General features: G+C 41.9%; 1 protein-coding gene across 2 annotated transcripts in view; it reads left to right on the forward strand.

Annotated features, from left to right (window-relative positions):
* snrpa1 (small nuclear ribonucleoprotein polypeptide A') overlaps nt 1-25,568 on the forward strand; it is a 71,480-nt gene that overhangs the window by 17,388 nt on the left and 28,524 nt on the right. For both annotated transcript variants that reach the window (XM_034165479.1, XM_034165481.1), the window contains exons 4-7: nt 12,681-12,727; nt 12,817-12,919; nt 13,176-13,255; nt 22,210-22,285. In XM_034165479.1, the coding sequence (XP_034021370.1) occupies nt 12,681-12,727; nt 12,817-12,919; nt 13,176-13,255; nt 22,210-22,285 (306 nt within the window). The remainder of the gene's footprint in view (nt 1-12,680; nt 12,728-12,816; nt 12,920-13,175; nt 13,256-22,209; nt 22,286-25,568) is intronic.

Below are 25,568 nucleotides of genomic sequence, written 5' to 3' on the forward strand. Positions count from 1 at the left end.
CTCTATTGAGCTGAGTATTCCATTAACTTTAACTAGTAATGACTTCATGACTTTCTTTGCTAACAAAATTTTGACTATTAGAGAAAAAATTACTCATAACCATCCCAAAGATGTATCGTTATCTTTGGCTGCTTTCAGTGATGCCGGTATTTGGTTAGACTCTTTCTCTCCGATTGTTCTGTCTGAGTTATTTTCATTAGTTACTTCATCCAAACCATCAACATGCTTATTAGACCCCATTCCTGCCAGGCTGCTCAAGGAAGTCCTACCATTATTTAATGCTTCAATCTTAAATATGATCAATCTATCTTTGTTAGTTGGTTATGTACCACAGGCCTTTAAGGTGGCAGTAATTAAACCATTACTTAAAAAGCCATCACTTGACCCAGCTATCTTAGCTAATTATAGGCCAATCTCCAACCTTCCTTTTCTCTCAAAGATTCTTGAGAGGGTAGTTGTAAAACAGCTAACTGATCACCTGCAGAGGAATGGTCTATTTGAAGAGTTTCAGTCAGGTTTTAGAATTCATCATAGTACAGAAACAGCATTAGTGAAGGTTACAAATGATCTTCTTATGGCTTCGGACAGTGGACTTATCTCTGTGCTTGTTCTGTTGGACCTCAGTGCTGCTTTTGATACTGTTGACCATAAAATTTTATTACAGAGATTAGAGCATGTCATAGGTATTAAAGGCATTGCGCTGCGGTGGTTTGAATCATATTTGTCTAATAGATTACAGTTTGTTCATGTAAATGGGGAATCTTCTTCACAGACTAAAGTTAATTATGGAGTTCCACAAGGTTCTGTGCTAGGACCAATTTTATTCACTTTATACATGCTTCCCTTGGGCAGTATTATTAGACGGTATTGCTTAAATTTTCATTGTTACGCAGATGATACCCAGCTTTATCTATCCATGAAGCCAGAGGATACGCACCAATTAGCTAAACTGCAGGATTGTCTTACAGACATAAAGACATGGATGACCTCTAATTTCCTGCTTTTAAACTCAGATAAAACTGAAGTTATTGTACTTGGCCCCACAAATCTTAGAAGCATGGTGTCTAACCAGATCGTTACTCTGGATGGCATTTCCCTGATCTCTAGTAATACTGTGAGAAATCTTGGAGTTATTTTTGATCAGGATATGTCATTCAAAGCGCATATTAAACAAATATGTAGGACTGCCTTTTTGCATTTACGCAATATCTCTAAAATCAGAAAGGTCTTGTCTCAGAGTGATGCTGAAAAACTAATTCATGCATTTGTTTCCTCTAGGCTGGACTATTGTAATTCATTATTATCAGGTTGTCCTAAAAGTTCCCTAAAAAGCCTTCAGTTGGTTCAGAATGCTGCAGCTAGAGTACTGACGGGGACTAGCAGGAGAGAGCATATCTCACCCGTGTTGGCCTCCCTTCATTGGCTTCCTGTTAATGCTAGAATAGAATTTAAAATTCTTCTTCTTACTTATAAGGTTTTGAATAATCAGGTCCCATCTTATCTTAGGGACCTCATAGTACCATATTACCCCATTAGAGCGCTTCGCTCTCAGACTGCGGGCTTACTTGTAGTTCCTAGGGTTTGTAAGAGTAGAATGGGAGGCAGAGCCTTCAGCTTTCAGGCTCCTCTCCTGTGGAACCAGCTCCCAATTCAGATCAGGGAGACAGATACCCTCTCTACTTTTAAGATTAGGCTTAAAACTTTCCTTTTCGCTAAGGCTTATAGTTAGGGCTGGATCGGGTGACCCTGGACCATCCCTTGGTTATGTTGCTTTAGACGTAGACTGTGTTTCATAATTATTGTATGGCCTTGCCTTGCAATGTGGAGCGCCTTGGGGCAACTGTTTGTTGTGATTTGGCGCTATACAAGAAAAAAGTTGATTGATTGATTGATATGTGTGTGTATATGTGTATATATATATAAACATGATTGGGATTGAAAAAGAGATAGGAGCATCTTACTTAACAATATGTGAAGTGGAGTTTAGATGCGATAAGGTGACCTTAGTGCGGGGATTTGTAAACGAGTTGTTATTGCACCTGATTTGTGGACATATTAATATTGCACGTAATTTGTGGACATATTATTGCACGTGTTCGGTGCAGCATCTGCAGTGATGCGGTCGCTGTATCGGACCATCGTGGTGAAGAGAGAGCTGAGTAGGGGGGCAAAGCTCTCGATTTACCGATCTATGTTCCGATCCTCACCTATGGTCATGAGATTTGGCTCATGACCGAAAGAACGAGCTCGCGAGTACAAGCGGCCGAGATGAGTTTCCTCTGCAGGGTGGCTGGGCTCTCCCTTAGAGATAGGGTGAGGAGCTCGGTCACTCGGGAGGAGCTCGGAGTCGAGCCGCTGCTCCTCCACGTCAAAAGGAGCCAGTTGAGGTGGCTCGGGCATCTTTTCCAGATTCCCCCTGGACACCTCGCTGGAGAGGTGTTCCAGGCATGTCCTATCGGGAGGAAGACCCAGGACACGCTGGAGGGACTACATCTCTCAGCTGGCTTGGGAACGCCTTGGGGTTCCCTCGGAGGAGCTGGGGGAGGTGTGTGTGGATCGGGAGGTCTGTGCGGCTTTGCTTGAGCTGCTGCCTCCGCGACCCGACTCCGGATAAAGCGGAAGAAAATGGATGGATATTATTGCATATGGTTATTTCACAGTGTTATTGTACAGTCTGACAGCAGCAGGGAGGAACGACCTGTGGTATCGTTCCTTCTTGCACTGAGTGTGCCTCACTCTGTCACTGAATGAGCTGGTCAGCTCCACTACAGTCCGGTGCAGAAGGTGAGAGGAGTTGTCCATGATGGATTTGAACTTGACTAACACCCTCCTCTCAGCCACCTCCTCCAGAGAGTCCAGAGGACAGCCCAGGACAGAGCTGGACTTCCTAACCAACTTGTTCAGTCTCTTTCTCTCCTGCTCTGTGCTGCCCGGGGCCCAACAGACGACAGCATAGAGGAGAGCTGAGGCTACAACAGAGTCGTAGAAGGTCTTAAGCAGAGGCCTGCTCACTCCAAAGGATCTCAGTCTCCTCAGGAGGTAGAGGCGACTCTGGCCTTTTTTGTACAGGGCTTCAGTGTTGTGAGTCCAGTCCAGTTTGCTGTTGAGGTGAACACCCAGGTATTTGAAACTGTCCACAGTGTCTATGTCCTCCCCCTGGATGTTCACTGGTGGGTGAGGTGGTGGTTTCCTCCTGAAGTCGATCACCATCTCCTTCGTCTTACTGTTGTTGAGACACAAGTGGTTGCGCTCACACCAGTCCACGAAGTCTGTGATGACCGACCGGTACTCCAGCTCCTTCCCCTCAGACACGGGACCCACAATGGTGGAGTAATCAGAGAACTCCTGGAGGTGGCAGTCCGTGTTGTAGGTGAAGTCCGAGGTGTAGAGGGTGAAGAGGAAAGGTGAGAGGATGGTGCCCTGGGGGCCCCGGTGCTGCACCTTACCACCTCAGACTGACAGCTGCGCACCGCACATACTGTGGGCGGTCAGTGAGGTAGTCGATGGTCCAGGCGGCGAGGTGTCCATCCACACCTGCGTCCTCCAGCTTCCCCTGCAGCAGCTCCGGTCTGATAGTGTTGAAAGTGCTGGAGAAATCAAAGAACATGACTCTCACAGCGCTCCTGCCGGTCTCCAGGTGGGTGAGCTCTCGCTGCAGTCAGTAGATGACAGCGTCATCTCCCTACTGCGTCATCTACTGTCTATACTAATGACACCCAATTGTACATGCCGATAACTGCTGGTAACATTATTCACGTAAAATCTTTGGAAGATTGCCTTGCATCAGTGAGAAGCTGGATGTCTCGTAAATTCCTACTTTTAAATTCTGATAAGACTGAAGTGATGGTTCTTGGTCCAACAAGGTATCGGCATCAATTTGATCAGCTAGCACTTAGCTTAGGTTCATGTGTTATACATCATACGGATAAAGTGAGGAACCTTGGAGTAATTTTTGATCCTACGTTGTCCTTTGATCTCCACATTAGAGACATTACGAGGACTGCTTTCTTCCATTTGAGAAATAAAGCGAAGATTCGTCCCATCCTGTCTATGGCTGATGCTGAGACATGGATTCATGCATTTGTCTCTTCTAGATTGGACTGTTGTCATGCTCTATTTTCTGGTTTGCCACAGTCCAGGATTAGGGGTCTTCAACTGTTTCAAAATGTTGCTGCCAGACTTTTGACACAAAGCAGAAAGTTTGACCACATTACACCCGTTTTGGTGTCCCTGCACTGGCTTCCAGTTGCTGTAAGATCGGATTTTAAGGTACTGTTATTAGTTTATAAAATTGTTCATGGACTTGCACCTCCCTGTCTGGCTGACCTGGTAAGCCCCTATGTACCAGCTCGGGCCCTGCGTTCTCAGGGTGCAGGACTTCTGTGTGTTCCCAGGGTGAATAAAAAGTCTGCCGGTCACAGAGCTTTCTCCTACCATGCCCCAGCTCTGTGGAACGATCTCCCGGCACACATACGCAGTTGGATACTGTGGAGACTTTTAAATCATGTTTAAAGACTCATTTGTTTTCCTTGTTTTATCAGACTTCAGACAACAATCCCTTTTTTGGGATTAATAAAAATCCCAAAAAAGGGCAATTATGTTTACACTCCAATTACCTCAGACAAGATACAGCAATTAATCCACAATTACTACTTGTTTACCGTAATAATGGCACACATCAAAATTAAAGACAACACATATACATTTGACATTGTTTATGTGCACTAAACTTGAAGCAGTCTGTCATCCGAAGTGAGGTAAAGTGGGTGAAGGCTGCTGCAACTGTAAGTCGCGCCGCCAAGACCGGCTTGAGAGAGGACGAGACCTGCCGTAGGGAGGGAGGGGCAGAAAGTGGCCCAGTGTCCAGACAGACAGCCCGGAAGGCCGCACAGGTGCCATCGACAGACCTTATCTGTCCATCCTGGGGGGGATCCCAGTCCTGAATCAGTCCACCAGAGTCTCAAGGTCCCAGAGTCAACATCTCAGGACTGGGAAGGGAGGGAGGAAGGGGGGGGGGGAGACAAGGAGCGAGGCTATCAGGAGTGTTCCTTGGGGGGAGGATTTTATCCCAGCAGCCTTGAAGGATAGCTGGTGTTTGGAAACCAAATAGATATCCAGATTAACAGACGCCAGGCAGATTCCACAGTCTGAAACTTCAGAGTGGCTCCCAATACATCTGAATAGAGGAGAGATGTGGTCTTACAGACGATCAAAGCGGTTTTCCAGTGCAGCCATTCTCCCCGAGATGGATTCCAACGTGTGGTTGACACCCACCGACTGAGCTGACACTGCCCTTCCAATCGAATCAATCATGTGGGGCAACCTGGACGGGCCGATTAATGCTGCCTCCACCTTCTTAATTTTCCGGTAGACCAGTGCTGTGGCCGCTCCACACAGCAGAAACCCAGTCACCACAGCTCCAAATAAGTAACATCTTCAACGTCCTCCACAGACAACGTGTACAGGCACATGACTTGCCACCTCCAGCTGTCCATCACGTAACCCGCCACAAGTGTCCCGGCAGGACAGGTCGGGTCCTCCGCTCCCGAGTGTCTTGTGGAAAAAATAGTATCAATTGCGTTCAGAGACCACTAAATCAGATCCATTTTGCCATTTTCCAGAGGAGCAGGGCTAGCAGCCTCACAGACAAAACATGTTAAGGGAGAGTGGACGAGATGCGACCGCCCTCGTCGGAGTCATTAGTGTTATGATGTGTTTTTATTCTTGTATTCTTTTATGGTTTTGTCTTTTTATTGTGTTTTTAAAATTTTAATTCAGTTTTTTCTGTTTTTATTATGTTGTGTGAAGCGCCTTGAGATGATCTCATCATGAATTGGTGCTATATAAATAATGAATTTGAATTTGACTGAAAATCAACATACCTTTTTTTTTTTTTTTTTTTTTTTTTTTTTTTAAAGGAGAAAAAAAAACAAACCCCAGACCAAAAAAAAAAAAAAAAATCATTTGTCGTGTGGTCTTGAAGGATTTTACCAGGATTTAAATCAAATCAATTTTGTTTATATAGCGCCAAATCACAACAATATATATATTGCAAGGCAAGGCCATACAATAATTATGGAAAAACCCCAACGGTCAAAACGACCCCCTGTGAGCAAGCACTTGGCAACAGTGGGAAGGAAAAACTCCCTTTTAACTGGAAGAAACCTCCAGCAGAACCAGGCTCAGGGAGGGGCAGTCTTCTGCTGGGACTGGTTGGGGCTGAGGGAGAGAACCAGGAAAAAGACATGCTGTGGAAGAGAGCAGAGATCAATCACTAATGATTAAATGAAGAGTGGTGCATACAGAACAAAAAGAGAAAGAAACACTTAGTGCATCATGGGAACCCCCCAGCAGTCTAAGTCTATAGCAGCATAACTAAGGGATAGTTCAGGGTCACCTGATCCAGCCCTAACTATAAGCTTTAGCAAAAAGGAAAGTTTTAAGCCTAATCTTAAAAGTATAGAGGGTGTCTGTCTCCCTGATTTGAATTGGGAGCTGGTTCCACAGGAGAGGAGCCTGAAAGCTGAAGGCTCTGCCTCCCATTCTACTCTTACAAACCCTAGGAACTACAAGTAAGCCTGCAGTCTGAGAGCGAAGCACTCTATTGGGGTGATATGGTACCATGAGGTCCCTAAGATAAGATGGGACCTGATTATTCAAAACCTTATAAGTAAGAAGAAGAATTTTAAATTATATTCTAGAATTAACAGGAAGCCAATGAAGAGAGGCCAATATGGGTGAAATATGCTCTCTCCTTCCATTCCCTGTCAGTACTCTAGCTGCAGCATTTTGAATTAACTGAAGGCTTTTCAGGGAACTTTATGGACAACCTGATAATAATGAATTACAGTAGTCCAGCCTAGAGGAAATAAATGGATGAATTAGTTTTTCAGCATCACTCTGAGACGAGACCTTTCTAATTTTAGAGATATTGCGCAAATGCAAAAAGCAGTCCTACATATTTGTTTAATATGCACATTGAATGACATATCCTGATCAAAAATGACTCCAAGATTTCTCACAGTATTACTAGAGGTCAGGGTAATGCCATCCAGAGTAAGGATCTGGTTAGACACCATGTTTCTAAGATTTGTGGGGCCAAGTACAATAACTAAGTTTTTAGAGGTCATCCATGTCTTTATGTCTGTAAGACAATCCTGCAGTTTAGCTAATTGGTGTGTGTCCTCTGGCTTCATGGATAGATAAAGCTGGGTATCATCGGCGTAACAATGAAAATTTAAACAATGCCGTCTAATAATACTGCCTAAGGGAAACATGTATAAAGTGAATAAAACTGGTCCTAGCACAGAACCTTGTGGAACTCCATAATTAACCTTAGTCTGTGAAGAAGATTCCCCATTTACATGAACAAACTGTAATCTATTAGATAAATATGATTCAAACCACCGCAGCGCAGTGCCTTTAATACCTATGGCATGCTCTAATCTCTGTAATAAAATTTTATGGTCAACAGTATCAAAAGCAGCACTGAGGTCTAACAGAACAAGCACAGAAATGAGTCCACTGTCTGAGGCCATAAGAAGATCATTTGTAACCTTCACTAATGCTGTTTCTGTACTACACTCAACAAAAATATAAACGCAACACTTTTGGTTTTGCTCCCGTTTTGTATGAGATGAACTCAAAGATCTAAAACTTTTTCCACATACACAGTATCACCATTTCCCTCAAATATTGTTCACAAACCAGTCTAAATCTGTGATAGTGAGCACTTCTCTTTTGCTGAGATAATCCATCCCACCTCACAGGTGTGCCATATCAAGATGCTGATTAGACACCACGATTAGTGCACAGGTGTGCCTTAGACTGCCCACAATAAAAGGCCACTCTGAAAGGTGCAGTTTTATCACACAGCACAATGCCACAGATGTCGCAAGATTTGAGGGAGCGTGCAATTGGCATGCTGACAGCAGGAATGTCAACCAGAGCTGTTGCTCGTGTATTGAATGTTCATTTCTCTACCATAAGCCGTCTCCAAAGGCGTTTTAGAGAATTTGGCAGTACATCAACCAGCCTCACAACCGCAGACCACGTGTAACCACACCAGCCCAGGACCTCCACATCCAGCATGTTCACCTCCAAGATCGTCTGAGACCAGCCACTCGGACAGCTGCTGAAACAATCGGTTTGCATAACCAAAGAATTTCTGCACAAACTGTCAGAAACCGTCTCAGGGAAGCTCATCTGCATGCTCGTCGTCCTCATCGGGGTCTCGACCTGACTCCAGTTCGTCGTCGTAACCGACTTGAGTGGGCAAATGCTCACATTTGCTGGCGTTTGGCATGATGGAGAGGTGTTCTCTTCACGGGTGAATCCCGGTTCACACTGTTCAGGGCAGATGGCAGACAGCGTGTGTGGCATTGTGTGGGTGAGCGGTTTTCTGATGTCAGTGTTGTCGATCGAGTGGCCCATGGTGGCGGTGAGGTTATGGTATATGGGCAGGCATCTGTTATGGACGAAGAACACAGGTGCATTTTATTGATGGCATTTTGAATGCACAGAGATACCGTGACGAGATCCTGAGGCCCATTGTTGTGCCATACATCCAAGAACATCACCTCATGTTGCAGCAGGATAATGCACGGCCCCATGTTGCAAGGATCTGTACACAATTCTTGGAAGCTGAAAATGTCCCAGTTCTTGCATGGCCAGTATACTCACCAGACATGTCACCCATTGAGCATGTTTGGGATGCTCTGGACCGGCGTATACGACAGCGTGTACCAGTTCCTGCCAATATCCAGCAACTTTGCACAGCCATTGAAGAGTGGACCAACATTCCACAGGCCACAATTGACAACCTAATCAACTCTATGCGAAGGAGATGTGTTGCACTGCATGAGACAAATGGTGGTCACACCAGATACTGACTCGTTTCCCCCCCAGTAAAACAAAACTGCACCTTTCAGAGTGGCCTTTTATTGTGGACAGTCTAAGGCACACCTGTGCACTAATCATGGTGTCTAATCAGCATCTTGGTATGGCACACCTGTGAGGTGGGATGGATTATTTCAGCAAAGTGCTCACTATCAGATTTAGACTGGTTTGTGAACAATATTTGAGGGAAATGGTGATATTGTGTATGTGGGAAAAAGTTTTAGATCTTTGAGTTCATCTCATACAAAATGGGAGCAAAACCAAAAGTGTTGCGTTTATATTTTTGTTGAGTGTATGATGAATTCTAAAACCTGACTGAAACTCTTCAAATAGACCATTCCTCTTCAGATGATCAGTTAGCTGTTTTACAACTACCCTTTCAAGAATTTTTGAGAGAAAAGGAAGGTTGGAGATTGGCCTATAATTAGCTAAGATAGCTGGGTCAAGTGATGGCTTTTTAAGTAATGGTTTAATTACTGCCACCTTAAAAGCCCGTGGTACATAGCCAACTAATAAAGATAGATTGATCATATTTAAGATTGAAGCATTAATTAATGGTAGGGCTTCCTTGAGCAGCCTGGTAGGAATCGGGTCTAATAGACATGTTGATGGTTTGGAGGAAGTAACTAATGAAAAGAGTCTAACCAAATACCGGCATCACTGAAAGCAGCCAAAGATAACGATACGTCTTTGGGATGGTTATGAGTAATTTTTTCTCTAATAGTTAAAATTCTATTAGCAAAGAAAGTCATGAAGTCATTACTAGTTAAAGTTAAAGGAATACTCGGCTCAATAGAGCTCTGACTCTTTGTCAGCCTGGCTACAGTGCTGAAAAGAAACCTGGGGTTGTTCTTATTTTCTTCAATTAGTGATGAGTAGTAAGATGTCCTAGCTTTACGGAGGGCTTTTTTATAGAGCAACAGACTCTTTTTCCAGGCTAAGTGAAGATCTTCTAAATTAGTGAGACGCCATTTCCTCTCCAACTTATGGGTTATCTGCTTTAAGCTGCGAGTTTGTGAGTTATACCACGGAGTCAGGCACTTCTGATTTAAGGCTCTCTTTTTCAGAGGAGCTACAGCATCCAAAGTTGTCTTCAATGAGGATGTAAAACTATTGACGAGATACTCTATCAGACTGACTATCCTGAACTATTTGGTTTCATTATTGACAAACATTGTTTTGGAATGTCTGGTCACAATAAATTTTGCTACACTTTATTATGAATTGTTATTCATGGCCAAGATTTGAAATAATTAAAGGTATCTGTTATCTGTATAAAAATCATCTTTTCATCTGTTAAAATTCACCAGAATAGCTTGTTTAAAGTGTGAAAATTCAAAATTTTCCTCTTGCGGTAGGGGGGGATACCCCTGTACCCTCCCCCTCACACTTGCCCACCAGTCTTTTTCCTTCCTGACTGTTCTCATCCCTGTTATTGACTTTTGAAACTTCCTGTGTTTACTGGAGTTCTTTTTTTAACTTGCATTTTAACAGTGGAATTTCTTTAAATATGATGAGTAATATACGTTCCTTCAACTTCTTCCTTTTTCATTTGGGGTTGTCATTGCACTTCTGATATGGAACTAGAACCCCTGGCAAAAATGATGGAATCACCGGCCTCGGAGGATGTTCATTCAGTTGTTTAATTTTGTAGAAAAAAAGCAGATCACAGACATGACACAAAACTAAAGTCATTTCAAATGGCAACTTTCTGGCTTTAAGAAACACTATAAGAAATCAGGAAAAAAAATTGTGGCAGTCAGTAACGGTTACTTTTTTAGACCAAGCAGAGGGAAAAAAATATGGAATCACTCAATTCTGAGGAAAAAATTATGGAATCATGAAAAACCAAAGAACGCTCCAACACATCACTAGTATTTTGTTGCGCCACCTCTGGCTTTTATAACAGCTTGCAGTCTCTGAGGCATGGACTTAATGAGTGACAAACAGTACTCTTCATCAATCTGGCTCCAACTTTCTCTGATTTCTGTTGCCAGATCAGCTTTGCAGGTTGGAGCCTTGTCATGGACCATTTTCTTCAACTTCTCCAAAGATTTTCAATTGGATTAAGATCCGGACTATTTGCAGGCCATGACATTGATCCTATGTGTCTCTTTGCAAGGAATGTTTTCACAGTTTTTGCTCTATGGCAAGATGCATTATCATCTTGAAAAATGATTTCATCATCCCCAAACATCCTTTCAATTGATGGGATAAGAAAAGTGTCCAAAATATCAACAAAAACTTGTGCATTTATTGATGATGTAATGACAACCATCTCCCCAAGTGCCTTTACCTGACATGCAGCCCCATATCATCAATAACTGTGGAAATTTACATGTTCTCTTCAGGCAGTCACCTTTATAAATCTCATTGGAACGGCACCAAACAAAAGTTCCAGCATCATCACCTTGCCCAATGCAGATTCGAGATTCATCACTGAATATGATTTTCATCCAGTCATCCACAGTCCACGATTGCTTTTCCTTAGCCCATTGTAACCTTGTTTTTTTCTGTTTAGGTGTTAATGATGGCTTTCGTTTAGCTTTTCTGTATGTAAATCCCATTTCCTTTAGGCGGTTTCTTACAGTTCGGTCACAGACATTGACTCCAGTTTCCTCCCATTCGTTCCTCATTTGTTTTGTTGTGCATTTTCGATTTTTGAGACATATTGCTTTAAGTTTTCTGTCTTGACTCTTTGATGTCTTCCTTGGTCTACCAGTATGTTTGCCTTTAACAACCTTCCCATGTTGTTTGTATTTGGTCCAGAGTTTAGACACAGCTGACTGTGAATAACCAACCTGATCACTCCTTTTTAGATGCAGATTAATGAGCAGATCTGATTTGATGCAGGTGTTAGTTTTGATGGATGAAAATTTACAGGGTGATTCCATAATTTTTTCCTCAGAATTGAGTGAGTGCATATTTTTTTCCCTCTGCTTGGTCTAAAAAATTAACTGTTACTGACTGCCACAATTTTTTTTTTCCTGATTTCTTATAGTGTTTCTTAAAGCCAGAAAGTTGCCATTTGAAATGACTTTAGTTTTGTGTCATGTCTGTGATCTGCTTTTTTTCTACAAAATTAAACAACTGAATGAACATCCTCCGAGGCCGGTGATTCCATAATTATTGCCAGGGGTTGTATCTGTTGATTTGGCACAAGTTTTACACAGGATGCCCTTCCTGACACAACTCCACAGTACATGGAGAATGAGCAGGGGTGGCCTTGAACTGAGAACCTTGTGCTCTGGAAACAAGCGCAGTTAACCACTTGAATGACACTATTAAATTGGTTGTCTTTGTTCGGCATCTGCGATGCACCTCTGCTGCACAACCCTCCACTGTCATTAACGGCATGTTGTTTTAAATTCATATCCATGTACGTGCATCTGCCTTTTTCCTTATTGTTTTTTTAACTGATGAGTGTGTGTACGTGTTATATCAAAAGAGTTTCTGTGCATACCTGAAACTTCAGGTGGAAAACGGTTTCTGCAACAATAGTTAAGTAAAAGACTATTCTTGTGCTTTTCACTTTATCTTCTTCGTTGTTAAAATAATCACTGAACTTTTCAGCTGACCCTAGAGTTGTATACTTTTTTGTAGTAGCACTTTTCATAGGTGAGGGCTTAGAACTACTCCACTTGTTTATTTTTTATCATGTTAAGATTTTTCACTGTACATTGAAAGGGTACATTTTTAGAATTTTGAATTGAGCAGCCTAAATTATTATTATTTTAAATAAACGCCTTACAAATTAACAACGTATAATTGTCTTCCTTCAGGGTGACTTGGACCCGCTAGCCTCAGTGAAGACACTGACCCTTCTTAGGTAAAATATTTAATCGTTTAAGCACAGATACAGTACATTTGCTTCATGAAGCGTGTTTATAATTTGAAAATGTTTTTAATTACTTGCAGCTTGTTAAGAAATCCGGTGACAAACAAGAAACATTACAGGCTCTATGTCATCAACAAGATCCCACAGATCCGTGTTCTTGACTTCCAGAAGGTAAAGCTCAAGGTGAGTACATATTTGGAAGATGTATTGGCTGCTGTTTATGCAAGACGTATGTATAGTGAGTATCAGTATATAAGAATTTTCATTGGTTGTCTTTTTTTTTCTCGCTTTGGGTTAGTTACTTTAATCCCTGGAGATGTGTACATCCTACTTAACATGCACAGGACTGTTGACTGATTACTTTTCCTGCCTGGCATTGCTACGTTACAAAGCTATCTGTAATTGGTTGTCTTTACTTGAAACTGTGATATCATCATAGGAGCGACAGGAGGCGGAGAAAATGTTCAGGGGCAAACGAGGTGCTCAACTCGCAAAGGATATTGCCAAGCGAGCACAAACGTAAGATGGAAAGTCCACATTGGGCAGCAGCTCCTCATACTCACTGGAAACTGGCTGATTGAAGGGTTTGAATGCTGCAAAGCAATGACAGAAAGTAATCTTCAGCTGAATTTGGATGCGTCAAAGCAGATTGTCAGACAGCTGTGTGGAAAAAGTCCCCCCCCGTGGTGTGTCCAGTCTGTCTGACTCCAGAGTCTTAATGAAATTAGTGCTGCAACAATTACTTTTGTAATTAAAAATCTCATGTTTATTTTTCCAATTAATCTAAAAATAGCAAAAGCACAAACAAACATGGCTGTACCTCGACCCAACCCCATAGAAAGCATTTTGTGTAAATACAGCCAAAGTGCTTCATCTGCTGTGCCTCTCTGCTCTGATCATGTATGTCTGTAGTTTAGACCTGAGATAGAGTACACTTGGATTACACACCAATAAGCGAAGTGCGCATCGCATCTGCACATGCGTGGGTCAAACAGGGGCAAACATCCCAGCTACCACACTTATACTGCTCCCATTGAATTTCATATACAGTAGCATTAGTGGACTGTAAAAGTTAAGGCTTTTACAGGGATTGTTTCAAAGGCTTTAAGCCTTAAGCGACACATACAATAATGACAGGGGCGCATTGTGCTGTTTTCAAATGCTTGAACGGAATTTATAGGCTTGAAAGTTGGCTGAAATCACACGATTGCAAACCTCCGCCGAGTCCAAACAAAGACGGAAAGAAGAAGAAATGTGGTCATAAACCTCTGTTTATTCTACACAATTTTGCCACAGAAAAGAAAGTTCCAGACGGACATAAAAGTCGGACTAAAGCTGTAAGTTTCTTGCACACGTTTATTTTGTCAATATCCTGAAACCATGCCACTGTTTTCGTTCATCGGCTTATGACTGTAATGTCGCGCCATGAATGACGTGGCGTGTAATATTGTAAAATTGACATGTTCTATAAACAAACTGCATGCATGCACATATCATTGTATGTCTGTCAACTTATCAAAACAAACGTGACACCAAAGAGGTTATATGTGAGACTCACCGTCAGTCGTCATTATGAAAATGGACTGCGTTTATATAGCGCTTCTCCATCTGAATCAGACGCTCATAGCGCTTTACAATTATGCCTCACATTCACCCCGATGTCAGGGTGCTGCCATACAAGGCGTTCACTACACACCGGGAGCAATAGGGGATTAAAGGCCTTGCCCAAGGGCCCTTAGTGATTTTCCAGTCAGGCGGGGATTTGAACCCATGATCTTCTGGACTCAAGCCCAACACCTTAACCACTAGACCATCACCTCCCCATTATGAAGCCGGCGGAGTCGCGATTTCTCATCCCTGCTTAGCAAATATTCTGTAATATCCACAGTTTCAGTCTCTGGACTTCGTCTAACCATCCGTCAGTTGCCTTCAAGGGGTCAGAAATTTGTTTTTCTCCAACTATCAACAAGCATGGGTCATTTTCGACAGCAGCGCGCTCGTCCTCCTTTGTCGGCACTAACGGTACTTTCTGTACAGATGCAGCACACGCAAGCACAGCCAGCTCTTCTTTCCATTTTTGTCCACTGCCGTACGTAGGCCTGGTTGTAACAGGCAATCCGCGGAGCTTAAAAAACTCTTTAAATCGTCAACTTTCCACCGGTTGAAATGATCCAAATCACAGCACTCCTCGCTGCTTTCCTCCGCCATAGCTTGTGCGTTGGTAGCTGAAAACTTTAGCCTGCCCATAATGCACCGCGCGGCCTGAGATGCGCACTTATTACCCGAAGAAAAACAAAAACTGGCACAAAAATAAGGCTTTCCTTTTTGAATGGTTCTTATGGCCCCTTCACACATAAAACGAAAGATGCAGAAACTGGAAGAAAATCTGTGAACCAAAAACGAAATGGGGAACTGCGAAACATTCAACCTGCTGTTGGGAGGGACGCATGGTCGGACAGGCATGCACGATACCATGGTGACGGTTTTGTGCACGCTCGTGTTCGCACGCACGAACACAGTGCAAACCTGGAAAGTCTCACACACACGGTAACGGAGCAAAAAAATTAATAAAATACCACAATTTATAATACTTAATTCCTGTTATAAAGAGTGCTGTTAGCCTCCACCTAGATGTACACCAGGAAGTAATGAAATGACGTGTATTACTGTTCTCCTTTTTTTTCTTTTTTTACATGAATTACCTCATGCGCTCTTCTCATGAAGACATCAGCCGGGCTCCTGTCTCATGAAGAGCTGGTGACCGTGTTGCAAATATGATATTCAGTTTATTTCATTTATATGGTGCCAAATCATAACAAAGTTGCCTCAAGGTGCTTCACACAAGTAAGATCTACACAAGTGACAGTGGTAAGGAAAAACTCCCTCTGAGGAAGAAACATCAAGCAGACCAGACTCAAAGGGGTGATGTGTGTTTTAATTATTGCAATGGGGAGAAATCCCACAGTGACACTTGCCTCGCTGTGATTCTCAGCATGGCACGATATTCACCAGCAAGCTCTCGTCCGCACTTCACGGTGTAGTTATGGGATGTCATATTCTACCAGCCACTACAGGTGTTCTCCGGCTGTGACTTACGAGCAGATATCGGAACATCTGCAGGTCGCAGGGGGACATGCTCCACTTTGTCTACGGATGTCGCTGCTATGGGGAGGACCCACACAAAACAACACTGCAATTTATAATATTTAATTCCTCTTATCAAGCGGACATTACAAGTGTGAACCTTCTGTTCCTCTGTACATGATCCATGGTCATAGACGTACAGTCATGAAATGACATGAATGAAGCAGTGTGCTCGTATCATGTCCGCGTCTGCTAGCCAGCTGGTCCCACGTGTCCAGTCAGTGGCTCGCCGAAGAGCAGTCACCGCGTCATCTGGACCATAGCTCACACATGGGTGACATGACATTCAGATCACCAGCTGAGCATACACATGATCTGATGGTCCGTTTCACCTGGCACAGCCTGTTGAAGTGCGCGCTGTGCAGCCTCTGCAACCTGTCGCAAAGGTGATGGACTGCAGCGGCCGTTGGTGCTGTTTTTATGTATTTCCTTGTGAGGACAGCAGGCACACACACGTGCCTTACAGTGGACAGTTGTATGGTCATCTCCTTCAAAACATGGTACGTGTTCTCCAGCTGTGATGTCCCGCTGGACACGCACATCTGTTCGTTCAGCCCACAGAACAAAGTGTCGCTCTCCTTTTCTTTGCTCTGTGATTATTTATTTTAGTTATTTGTTACGTAATTGTTTAAGTAGTTATTATTGCAATTATTTAGATACCTGTCCTGGCTGTGGCCTCAGTGTTTTTAATGAAATGCATCATGTGCACTGAGAGGTCATTTGTAGCTGTCAGTGAATGACTGGGCAGCTTTCAGCTGAGAGGCGCCTTGCTGTGCTGTGTGCGCTCAGATGTGGCTGGCTGGTCCCCATGTGATCATGTCTGTACATACATATCAGCATTTTATGCAAGTGTGCACCCCCCGGCATGCCACGTGTTGCGGGAGTGGACATAATAGACACGCACGCCACATGTGTTGAGGGGGGAGCCGACACTCTGGCGTGCCACGTGTTGCTAGGTTACGCCACACTCATGTGGCACTTAGACACTTTTCACAGACAGCGCAAAGGCAGTCACGTGCTGTCTACTATAGTGCTGGGAGCAAGAATAGCCATGCCTTGTCTTAGTGCCTGGCAAGTGGTGTTAAATGTTGGTGTGTGTCACCTGGAATTTGGCTGACAGCTGCCGAGAGAGGTGGTGAATGGGCATTCACCATCTTTCGGCCAATTGTGTGTGCGAATGGTTGTGGCGACAGCTGTACGAGATGTTTGAGGTGGCTCCGATTTTTCACAAGTGGCATACAATTCCTCCTTCATGCGCCAGTTGGCTTCAGTCGTTTTATGTGGGAAGGGGCCCTTAGAAAGGAACTGACCCATGAGGTCCTGCATGCTGCAAAAAGGTCTTTTTCCCCAGCTTTAAGTGCTGATATTTGGCAGCATTCTGTGCAAATCCCCTTATTTATCTTCCGTTATTTATGTATTTATGCACCATTAGTGTTGCCTTGATCCCTTTGGTAAAGTAGAAAACATTGTATTTGGAAATGAAAACAACCAGTCTGGCCACTCTGCTGGGAGATAGTAAACCAAAGTGATCAACACTGTTTAGTAAAGTGAGGGGTCCTTGGGGTCTTCATCAAACTTGATCTTACTCAAATTAGACCTGTTGTGACTCATTTGTGGTGTCTTGTTATTATTTGGACAAAGTTTAATATGTTAAGGCTGTCACAGGCACAACAAAATGTGCCTGAGAGAACACAGCTGACTTATGATTTAAACTGCTCGAGCACTGAACAACAGTGTGGCCAAATGGTGAATTTAAAGGACGTGTCGCACATTTTTTTAACGTCCCGGTTAGCACAACACAACATCAAAGTATTCATGGTTATAAGTCTCTCTGTGCACATGCTGTCATAATTAGTGGTCTCTGTTTTTTATTGCTGTCCCTGAGCAAATTAGATCTGTTAGAAGAGTATCAGACCTTTTTATTTTTTGCAAAAACCTGATGGACTTGAATCACATCTGCTTGCATGAGCCAACCTTGAACCTTTGTGCGCATGCGTGAACTTTTTCATGCCTGTCGATTGCGTCATTTGCTGGTAAGCAGCCTTTGTGTGAGGACGGGTGTGGTTCTCTCCGGATTTTTATTGCAAGGAAAATGGTGGAACGACTGGAGCAGCACTACTGCATCAAATTTTGCCAGAAACTGGGCGACAGCCAGAAGGAAACCATTCGGAAGATTCAGACGGCTTTCGGCTTTGGGCGTCACACAAATTAAGGAGTGGTACAACCGGTTTAAAGACGGCCGCACAACGGTGGAGAGCGAGCCGTGCTCCGGTCGGCCATCAACATGCCGAAATGACCAGATCATTTCCAAAGTGAACGCTGTGGTGATGCGGGACTGTCGTGTGACTATCAGAGAAATTGTGGAAGAGGTGGACATCAGCACTTTTTCGGCACATTCCATTGTGACCGAAGATTTGGGCATGAAGAGAGTGGCGGCGAAATTCATGCTGCTGCTGATGGCGGAGCAAAAGCGCCTCCATGTTGAAGTCTCACAGGACATGCTGGACACCACAAAAAGTGACGCCGACTTCATGAACACCATAATCACTGGTTATGAGTCCTGGGTGTACGGGTACGACCCGGAAACCAAATTCCAGTCGTCACAGTGGAAGCATTCCACGTCACCAAGACCAAAGAAGGCTCGCCAAGTGCGTAGCAACGTCAAGGTGATGCTGACTGTTTTCTTTGACTCCTGCGGTGTGGTACACCACAAGTACGCACCACAGGGTCAAACAATCACGAAGGAGTACTACAGGGATGTCCTCCATCGCCTACGTAATGCTGTGCGGTGCAAGAGACCGGAGTTGTGGGCCACAGGAAATTGACGCATCCATCACCACAATGCTCCAGCACATTCCTCGAACTTAATTCAGACTTTTTTGATGAAAAACCAGACTCCTGTGGTTCAGCAGTGTCCTTACTCTCCTGATATGGCCCCTTACAACTTCTGGCTGTTCCCCAAACTCAAGAGGCCATTGAAAGGAATGCGATTTGAGATGAGAGAAAACATTATGGCTGCAACGACACCAGAGCTAAACTCCATTTCAAAAGAGGCTTTCTTGGAATGCTTCCAACAGTGGTGACACCGCTGGGAGAAGTGTATGGAGTCCCAAGGAGACTACTTTGAGGGTGAATAGGTTTCCAACACTCCAGGTATGCCAGTTTTTTTTTCCCTGGCCAAAGGTCGGATACTTTTCTAACAGACCTCGTATATTATAGACAAAGGATGAAAAAAAATATTTTTGTTTTTGGTTTATTTGTCACTCAAATCGTCAGGAGAAAACAAATTCTGTAATGTTTAATTGGACCTCAACATTGACGTTCGTCGTTCATTTCACACAATCTGAACTAATTCACGTTCAAGATCTTTATTTACAAATGTGTTGCGTTCATGTTCAATGAACGCGTTCTTTTGAACTCCTTGCACAACACTGCACAGCCCCTGGTGTTCCAAAGAGGTCTCCCATCCAAGTACTAACCAGGCCCCACACTACTACACACTACTAGCTTCTGCGATCTGACAGGATCAGGCTTACACAGAGCAGACTGGCTACTCTCCCTGAGCAAGTTAACAGGTTCATTTCTGGAAAACGTCTCACTCTGCAATTCTCGGTGTGTGGCGTACATATTAGCAAAACAGAAACCTCCCGATGGCTGACAGACGGAGCGAAACAAATGCAGTTATATCTGATAATGAAGCTTATGAGCTTTTCTTTGAAAGTGATGGGATTTACAGAGGAGACACACTTTAACCAGAAACAACTTTTTCAGTATCTATCGGATTTTGGAACCTAAAGTGTGGTGACACACTGTTTGTGTGGATGTTGGTTTATTATCCTCAGCCCCAACCAGTCCCAGCAGAAGACTGCCCCTCCCTGAGCCTGGTTCTGCTGGAGGTTTCTTCCTGTTAAAAGGGAGTTTTTCCTTCCCACTGTAGCCAAGTGCTTGCTCACAGGGGGTCGTTTTGACCGTTGGGGTTTTACATAATTATTGTATGGCCTTGCCTTACAATATAAAGCGCCTTGGGGCAACTGTTTGTTGTGATTTGGCGCTATATAAAAAAATTGATTGATTGATTGATTGATTGATTATGACTGCGAACATGGATGGGGACTGTCTACACCATGCTGTTTTTACAAACTGCCTGGACACGCAGATGTACAGTTGTGCTCAAACGTTTACATACCCTGGCATATTATTATTATTATTATTAATTATTATTATTTTTTTTGGCCATTTTTCAGAGAATAAACAATAACACAAACTTTTTTTTACTCATGGTTAGTGGTTGGGTGAAGCCATTTATTGGCAAACAACAGTGTTTGCACTTTTGAAATCAGAATGACAACACAAACTACCCAAATGGCCCTGATCCAAAGTTTACATCCCCCTGTTCTTAATACCGTGTGTTTCCCCCTTTAACATCACTGACAGCTTGGAGTCTTTTGTGGTGGTTGTGGACGAGGCTCTCTGATGGTGAAGCTGCCACTGATTATGTTTCAGACTTTAGTTACATCAGTTACAAAGAAATACAAACAGAATGACACTCTATGGTAAATCTGCATGGAGTAGACGGTTCTCAAAAACTGAGTGACTGTGCAAGAAGGAGAAGAGTGAGGAAAGCCACCAAGACACCCAGACAACCCAGAGGTTACAGGCTTATGTGGCTGTGATTGGAGAAATTATGCACAGTGCAAGCTTTGCATTTTGTATCTCCAGTTATCCATCTTCATGATGAAGTTGTATAGAGGAGGATTTTCTTAAAAAGACGACCTGAAAGTTTAGCTACAAATTGCCAGAAGGTACATCTGAGATGCAAGCCTGGATTTGATCTGTTTTGGTGAAAGAAAATCCTTCTTTGCTCTACTCCACTATGAAGCTAAGAGTAGTGATGCAAAATTACTATTTTTTTCACACATTTATTCAAAACAGGTGATCCTTGCCCCATCTTTGCTTGTAAATGGCTGAGCCTTTTGGGGATGCTCCTTTTATACCCAATCATGACACTCATAATCAGTGTCCTCAGTTCCCAAACGCTTCTAACATGTTGTTAGAAGGAAAGGTGATGTAACACAGTGGTAAACATACCACTGTCCCAGCTTTTTTGAAATGTGTTGCAGGCATCCGTTTCAAAATGAGAAAATATTTGCACAAAAACAATAAAGTTTATCAGTTTGAACATAAATATATTGTCTGTGTTGTATTCAGTTGAATATAGGTTGAAGAGGATCTGCAAATCATTGTATTCGGTTTTTATTTACATTTTACACAACGTCCCAACTTCATTAGAATTGGGGTTGTATAAGCGTTTTGTTTTGATTCAAGCGTTTGTGACTAATGGCTGTGCAGGTGCACTAAATCTTCTCAGGGCTGCTGCTTTTACTGTGACTGCATCAAAATGAACAGTTATGACTTAAAAAGGAGTCGTCATAACACAACATCACACTTGTATAAACTTTGGAATTAATCTGTGCTTCAGTTCTTAACATTAGTACCTACATTCCATTCAAGCGCACGCTGGGACGCTTCTAATAGTCACCTCACTGCTGTCAGAAGCACACAAGTGCTCACGAGTACTTTTTCAGACAGCTCCTTAGCTGTTTGTTGTGAATGCCGTAGTGTACAAAGTAATTCCTGTGGATCATCTGATGGTCACTAACAGCCTAAATCTTAATTGTTATGATTTCAGTGCGACATGTCCTTTAAACTCAAATAGGAGCTAAAAGTCAGTTTGCAACTCTCTGCTGTCCTGATATGACTTTACAAACTGAATGGTTCATAGTGACTTTATTTCTATGCAGCAAAGACAGTTTGTTTATGAATGTTGGAATGCCTAAAGCAGAAAAAGACTCTGGAACAGATCGGAGTGCACAAAGCCATGGTCCTCTAAAAAAGAAAAAAAAAAAACTGGTCTGGTTTCACATCATCCCTGGTGTGCTATTGGGTTCATAATAAAATCCTGGCTGCACATGCCCTTACTGAGTGGAAATTTTTTTTAAAAAATCCTGCCTCTTCAAAAGAAGCATTATTGATATTGCAAAATTTGCCATTTTCTACAAGTTTTTGTGAAGTGCGTGATAAACATCTGGACTTAAACATGGCCTCTGTGCAGAGCTCATTAATTGGCAAGATGGTCTGACTGCACCCTTTAAACCTCAAGCCAGAATGAGCCAGCCTCACCACAGTGTTGCTTGGGACTGCTGTCTTTGGACTGTGCAACAGCTTATTAAACTCAAGAAAAGATACTACACATGACATTACGTGCACGTGTTAAGAGGTCAGAGAACCCCTTGCCTGGCTGTTTCATGTAAAAAGTGTCCTTGTTCTAGATTCACTCCTGGTGTGGCAGTGCAGCCTGAGAAGAGGAGGACGGGGCCATCTGCAGCAGATGTGGAAGCCATCAAGGTTAAATTAAATTTTTGAACACAAAACTTCATATGAAATGCAAACATTCTTCTTCTGCTGGGACTGGTTGGGGCAGTCGCCCCTTTATGGTTGAAAGATCTCATGTTTTTCTTAAAACTTGAATAAATCAAGTTTAGTCGTAGAGTTTCTGAAACCATGGGGTTTTTTTGGGGGGGGGGTGCTTGATTAAAATGATTGTCATGTGAGTGAGTTTTAATTGTATTTATTTATTTTAATTGTTCAGTGATGAAAGTTTTCCGGAAATGACCGGAAATCAGGGTTTTTACTCACATGGTGAACGTCGGTGTTATTTTTGACAACATATGGCATAGTCCATTCATTCAGTTCTACACACAAACACTTGGTGGCAGTAATGCACCCCGTTGGTTTGCAAACTGCCATTGTTTTGGGCTTAAGAGTTTATAACAGCCTTCAGCTGCTAAAAATGCTAACACCGTTAGCATTCAGTCAAGAGATTTAACTCTGTCTGCGAGTCAAAACCACAAGTTTAATGAGTTTGAGCAACGGACAAAAATTTGTCCGAGGTGAGTGAAAATAACATGTAACTCTGGTCAAGTTGATCAGCTAAATTACCTTTTAGATGCAGAATCAATCACCGTCGAGCTTAGTGTTTGACCTATTTTTATTTTTACCAAGTAAACCTACAGTTGTTATTGTTACTGCTATAGCTACAAGAAAAGTCTCAACTTTAAATAACTTAAATTTTGTTTAAAGTTTTTTTAACCATCACGTAATCAAAGAAAATAGCACAGTGCTGTTTCATATTTCTATATATTTTAAGAAATCTATTTCTTGACCCACATCATAAACATACATTTGCTGAATGAATTAATCTACTATTAATTACTACATGTACACATTTTCATGCTATTTTATTTGTCTAAAAATAGTTTTCTAATGTGAGAAAGGTGGGTTTTTTTTTTTTTTTTTTACTTCAAAATGTACAGTAATCAGAAATTAGTGTTGAAGTAAAAACAGAATTTGAAAACGGAGATAATCAATAGCTCCAAGCTCCTGCCAAAACTAGGAAAACTCAGAAGTGAATAAAGGTTGAACAAGTTGAAGTTGATGCATTAATGGGCGATAAATCCTCCTATTGTTACATTTGAATTGATACCAAGAATGATTATTTTTGAGTTTTTTGAATTGTCATTTCTTTTACGGTGTAGTTTTCTGAACCACAATGTATGTTTTTTGGATTAAAACAGGTAGCACAATACAAGTTGTATGAAAAGACTGGGGTGGAAAAAATTCACCTGAGCCAACACAAAAATTAAATTTTTTGGATTTTTTTTTTTTTCCCTTTTTTGGTGGGTAAATAGACCTGAAATGCACCAGAATGCATCTGAGATCTCACATTTTTCTGGGTGAGAGCCCCCAGGCCCCCGCCAGGGGCTTCAGGCCTTTGGCCCTTTCCAAAAATTGTCATGTTTTTTTTTCCATGGCCAACATTCATCACTGTTATTATTTTGGAGGACCTATGGTTGGTATATTGATGGGTATTTTTGAAGGTTTGGGTTGTGGCACATTTATGTATTTGTGCTTTCTTTATATTTGCACTTTGTAAGTGATATACAGGTGTTTTTGATTTAAAAAGACAAATGTTTAAAAAAAAAAAAAAAAGCCCAAAATTACAATAACATTCATGCCCATGATGTGTGTATGGAAATGTCAAACCGTGTGTGTGTCTCAGTCCTTCTTTACTAGAGTTTTGTGTTTTTAGTCATCTCTGATCTATGGCTGTGTCCAAATTTTTATTTATTTATTTATTTATTTATTTATTGACAATGACAGTTTTATTCGGCACACAAAATATTCAAATAGAAAAAAATGAACAATTACACAAAGCATAAACAAAACTAGTGAGTCCGAAAGGGTGTGGGCTGAAGCAAAGCTTATTAGCGCCCACCCCTGCTAGTACAAGTCCATCAATTCTAATCAGTCATATTTACATAAATACAAATTCAAATGTCAACACACAGACATACACATCAATATACTATTCACTCATAATTATATTTATATGGTACCAGATCACAAGAAAGTCAAATCAAGGCACTTTACGCAAGTAAGGACTAACCTTACCAACCAACCCCCAGAGCAAGCACTAGGCAACTGTGGTGAGTCAAAACTCCCAATAAGGAAGAAACCTCAAGCAGACCAGGCTCTTGGGGGTGACCCTCTGCTTGGGCTGTGCCATATATATCTATATACATACATATATACTTACATAAATATATACATACATATACACGGTCACTTATATACATATATACATATACACCTACCCATATCTGTATATCTACATACGCATATACATACCCACACATTCAAATATACAATAAATCCCACTTATAAATTGAACATTCTCTATAAATCAAATTATATTTGCTTCTTTATGATACTTAGACATGATGTTCTTTTTGAGTAGTTTCTTAAATCTTACTAAGGTACCGCTCATTCTAACCTCTGTTGAACATTCATTCCATTTCTTCACCCCAACCACAGACACACAAAAACCCTTTACATTTGTTCTTACTGGTGGTTTCATAAAAATTGCACAACCTCTTAAACTATAACTGGATTCCCTCAATCTGAACAGACTCTGGACATGTCTCGGTAAGGCTTGGTTTTTCGCTCGAAACAAAGTTTGAATTGTAATGTAATCGACCAAATCTATAAATTTTAATAAATTTGAAGACACAAATAAAGAATGAGTTGGTTCACGATAATGTTTATTGCAGATGATTCATATGGCTCGTTTTTGCAAAAGAAATATTGGATTGGTGTTTGATTTGTGTTTCCCCACCACTCAACTCAGTATGTCATATATGGTACCATCACAGAATGATATAAAGTAAGTAACCCTTCTTGCGGCAGTAGGTCTTTGGCTTTATACAAAATGGCTATAGTTTTTGACAATTTTGATTTCACATAATTTATATGTGGTTTCCAGCTAAGTTTATTGTCAATTATAACACCTAAAAATTTATTCTCTCTTACTAACTCAATTTCCTTATTGTTTATAGTTAAATTTTTACATTTGGGTGCCTGTTTATTTCCAGATATAATACATTTGGTTTTCGCAAGGTTGAGTGACAACTTATTAGCGTCAAACCAAACCTTAAATTTTTCCAGTTCTTTCTCCACTATGTCCAGAAGCTGTTCAAGATTTTCACCGCTACAGAACACAGTTGTATCATCCGTAAAAAGGACACATCAGTGAACTTGATACCCAACTTATATCATTTATATAGATTAT

Source organism: Thalassophryne amazonica, unplaced genomic scaffold (assembly GCF_902500255.1).
Source record: "Thalassophryne amazonica unplaced genomic scaffold, fThaAma1.1, whole genome shotgun sequence".
Lineage (NCBI taxonomy): Eukaryota > Metazoa > Chordata > Actinopteri > Batrachoidiformes > Batrachoididae > Thalassophryne > Thalassophryne amazonica.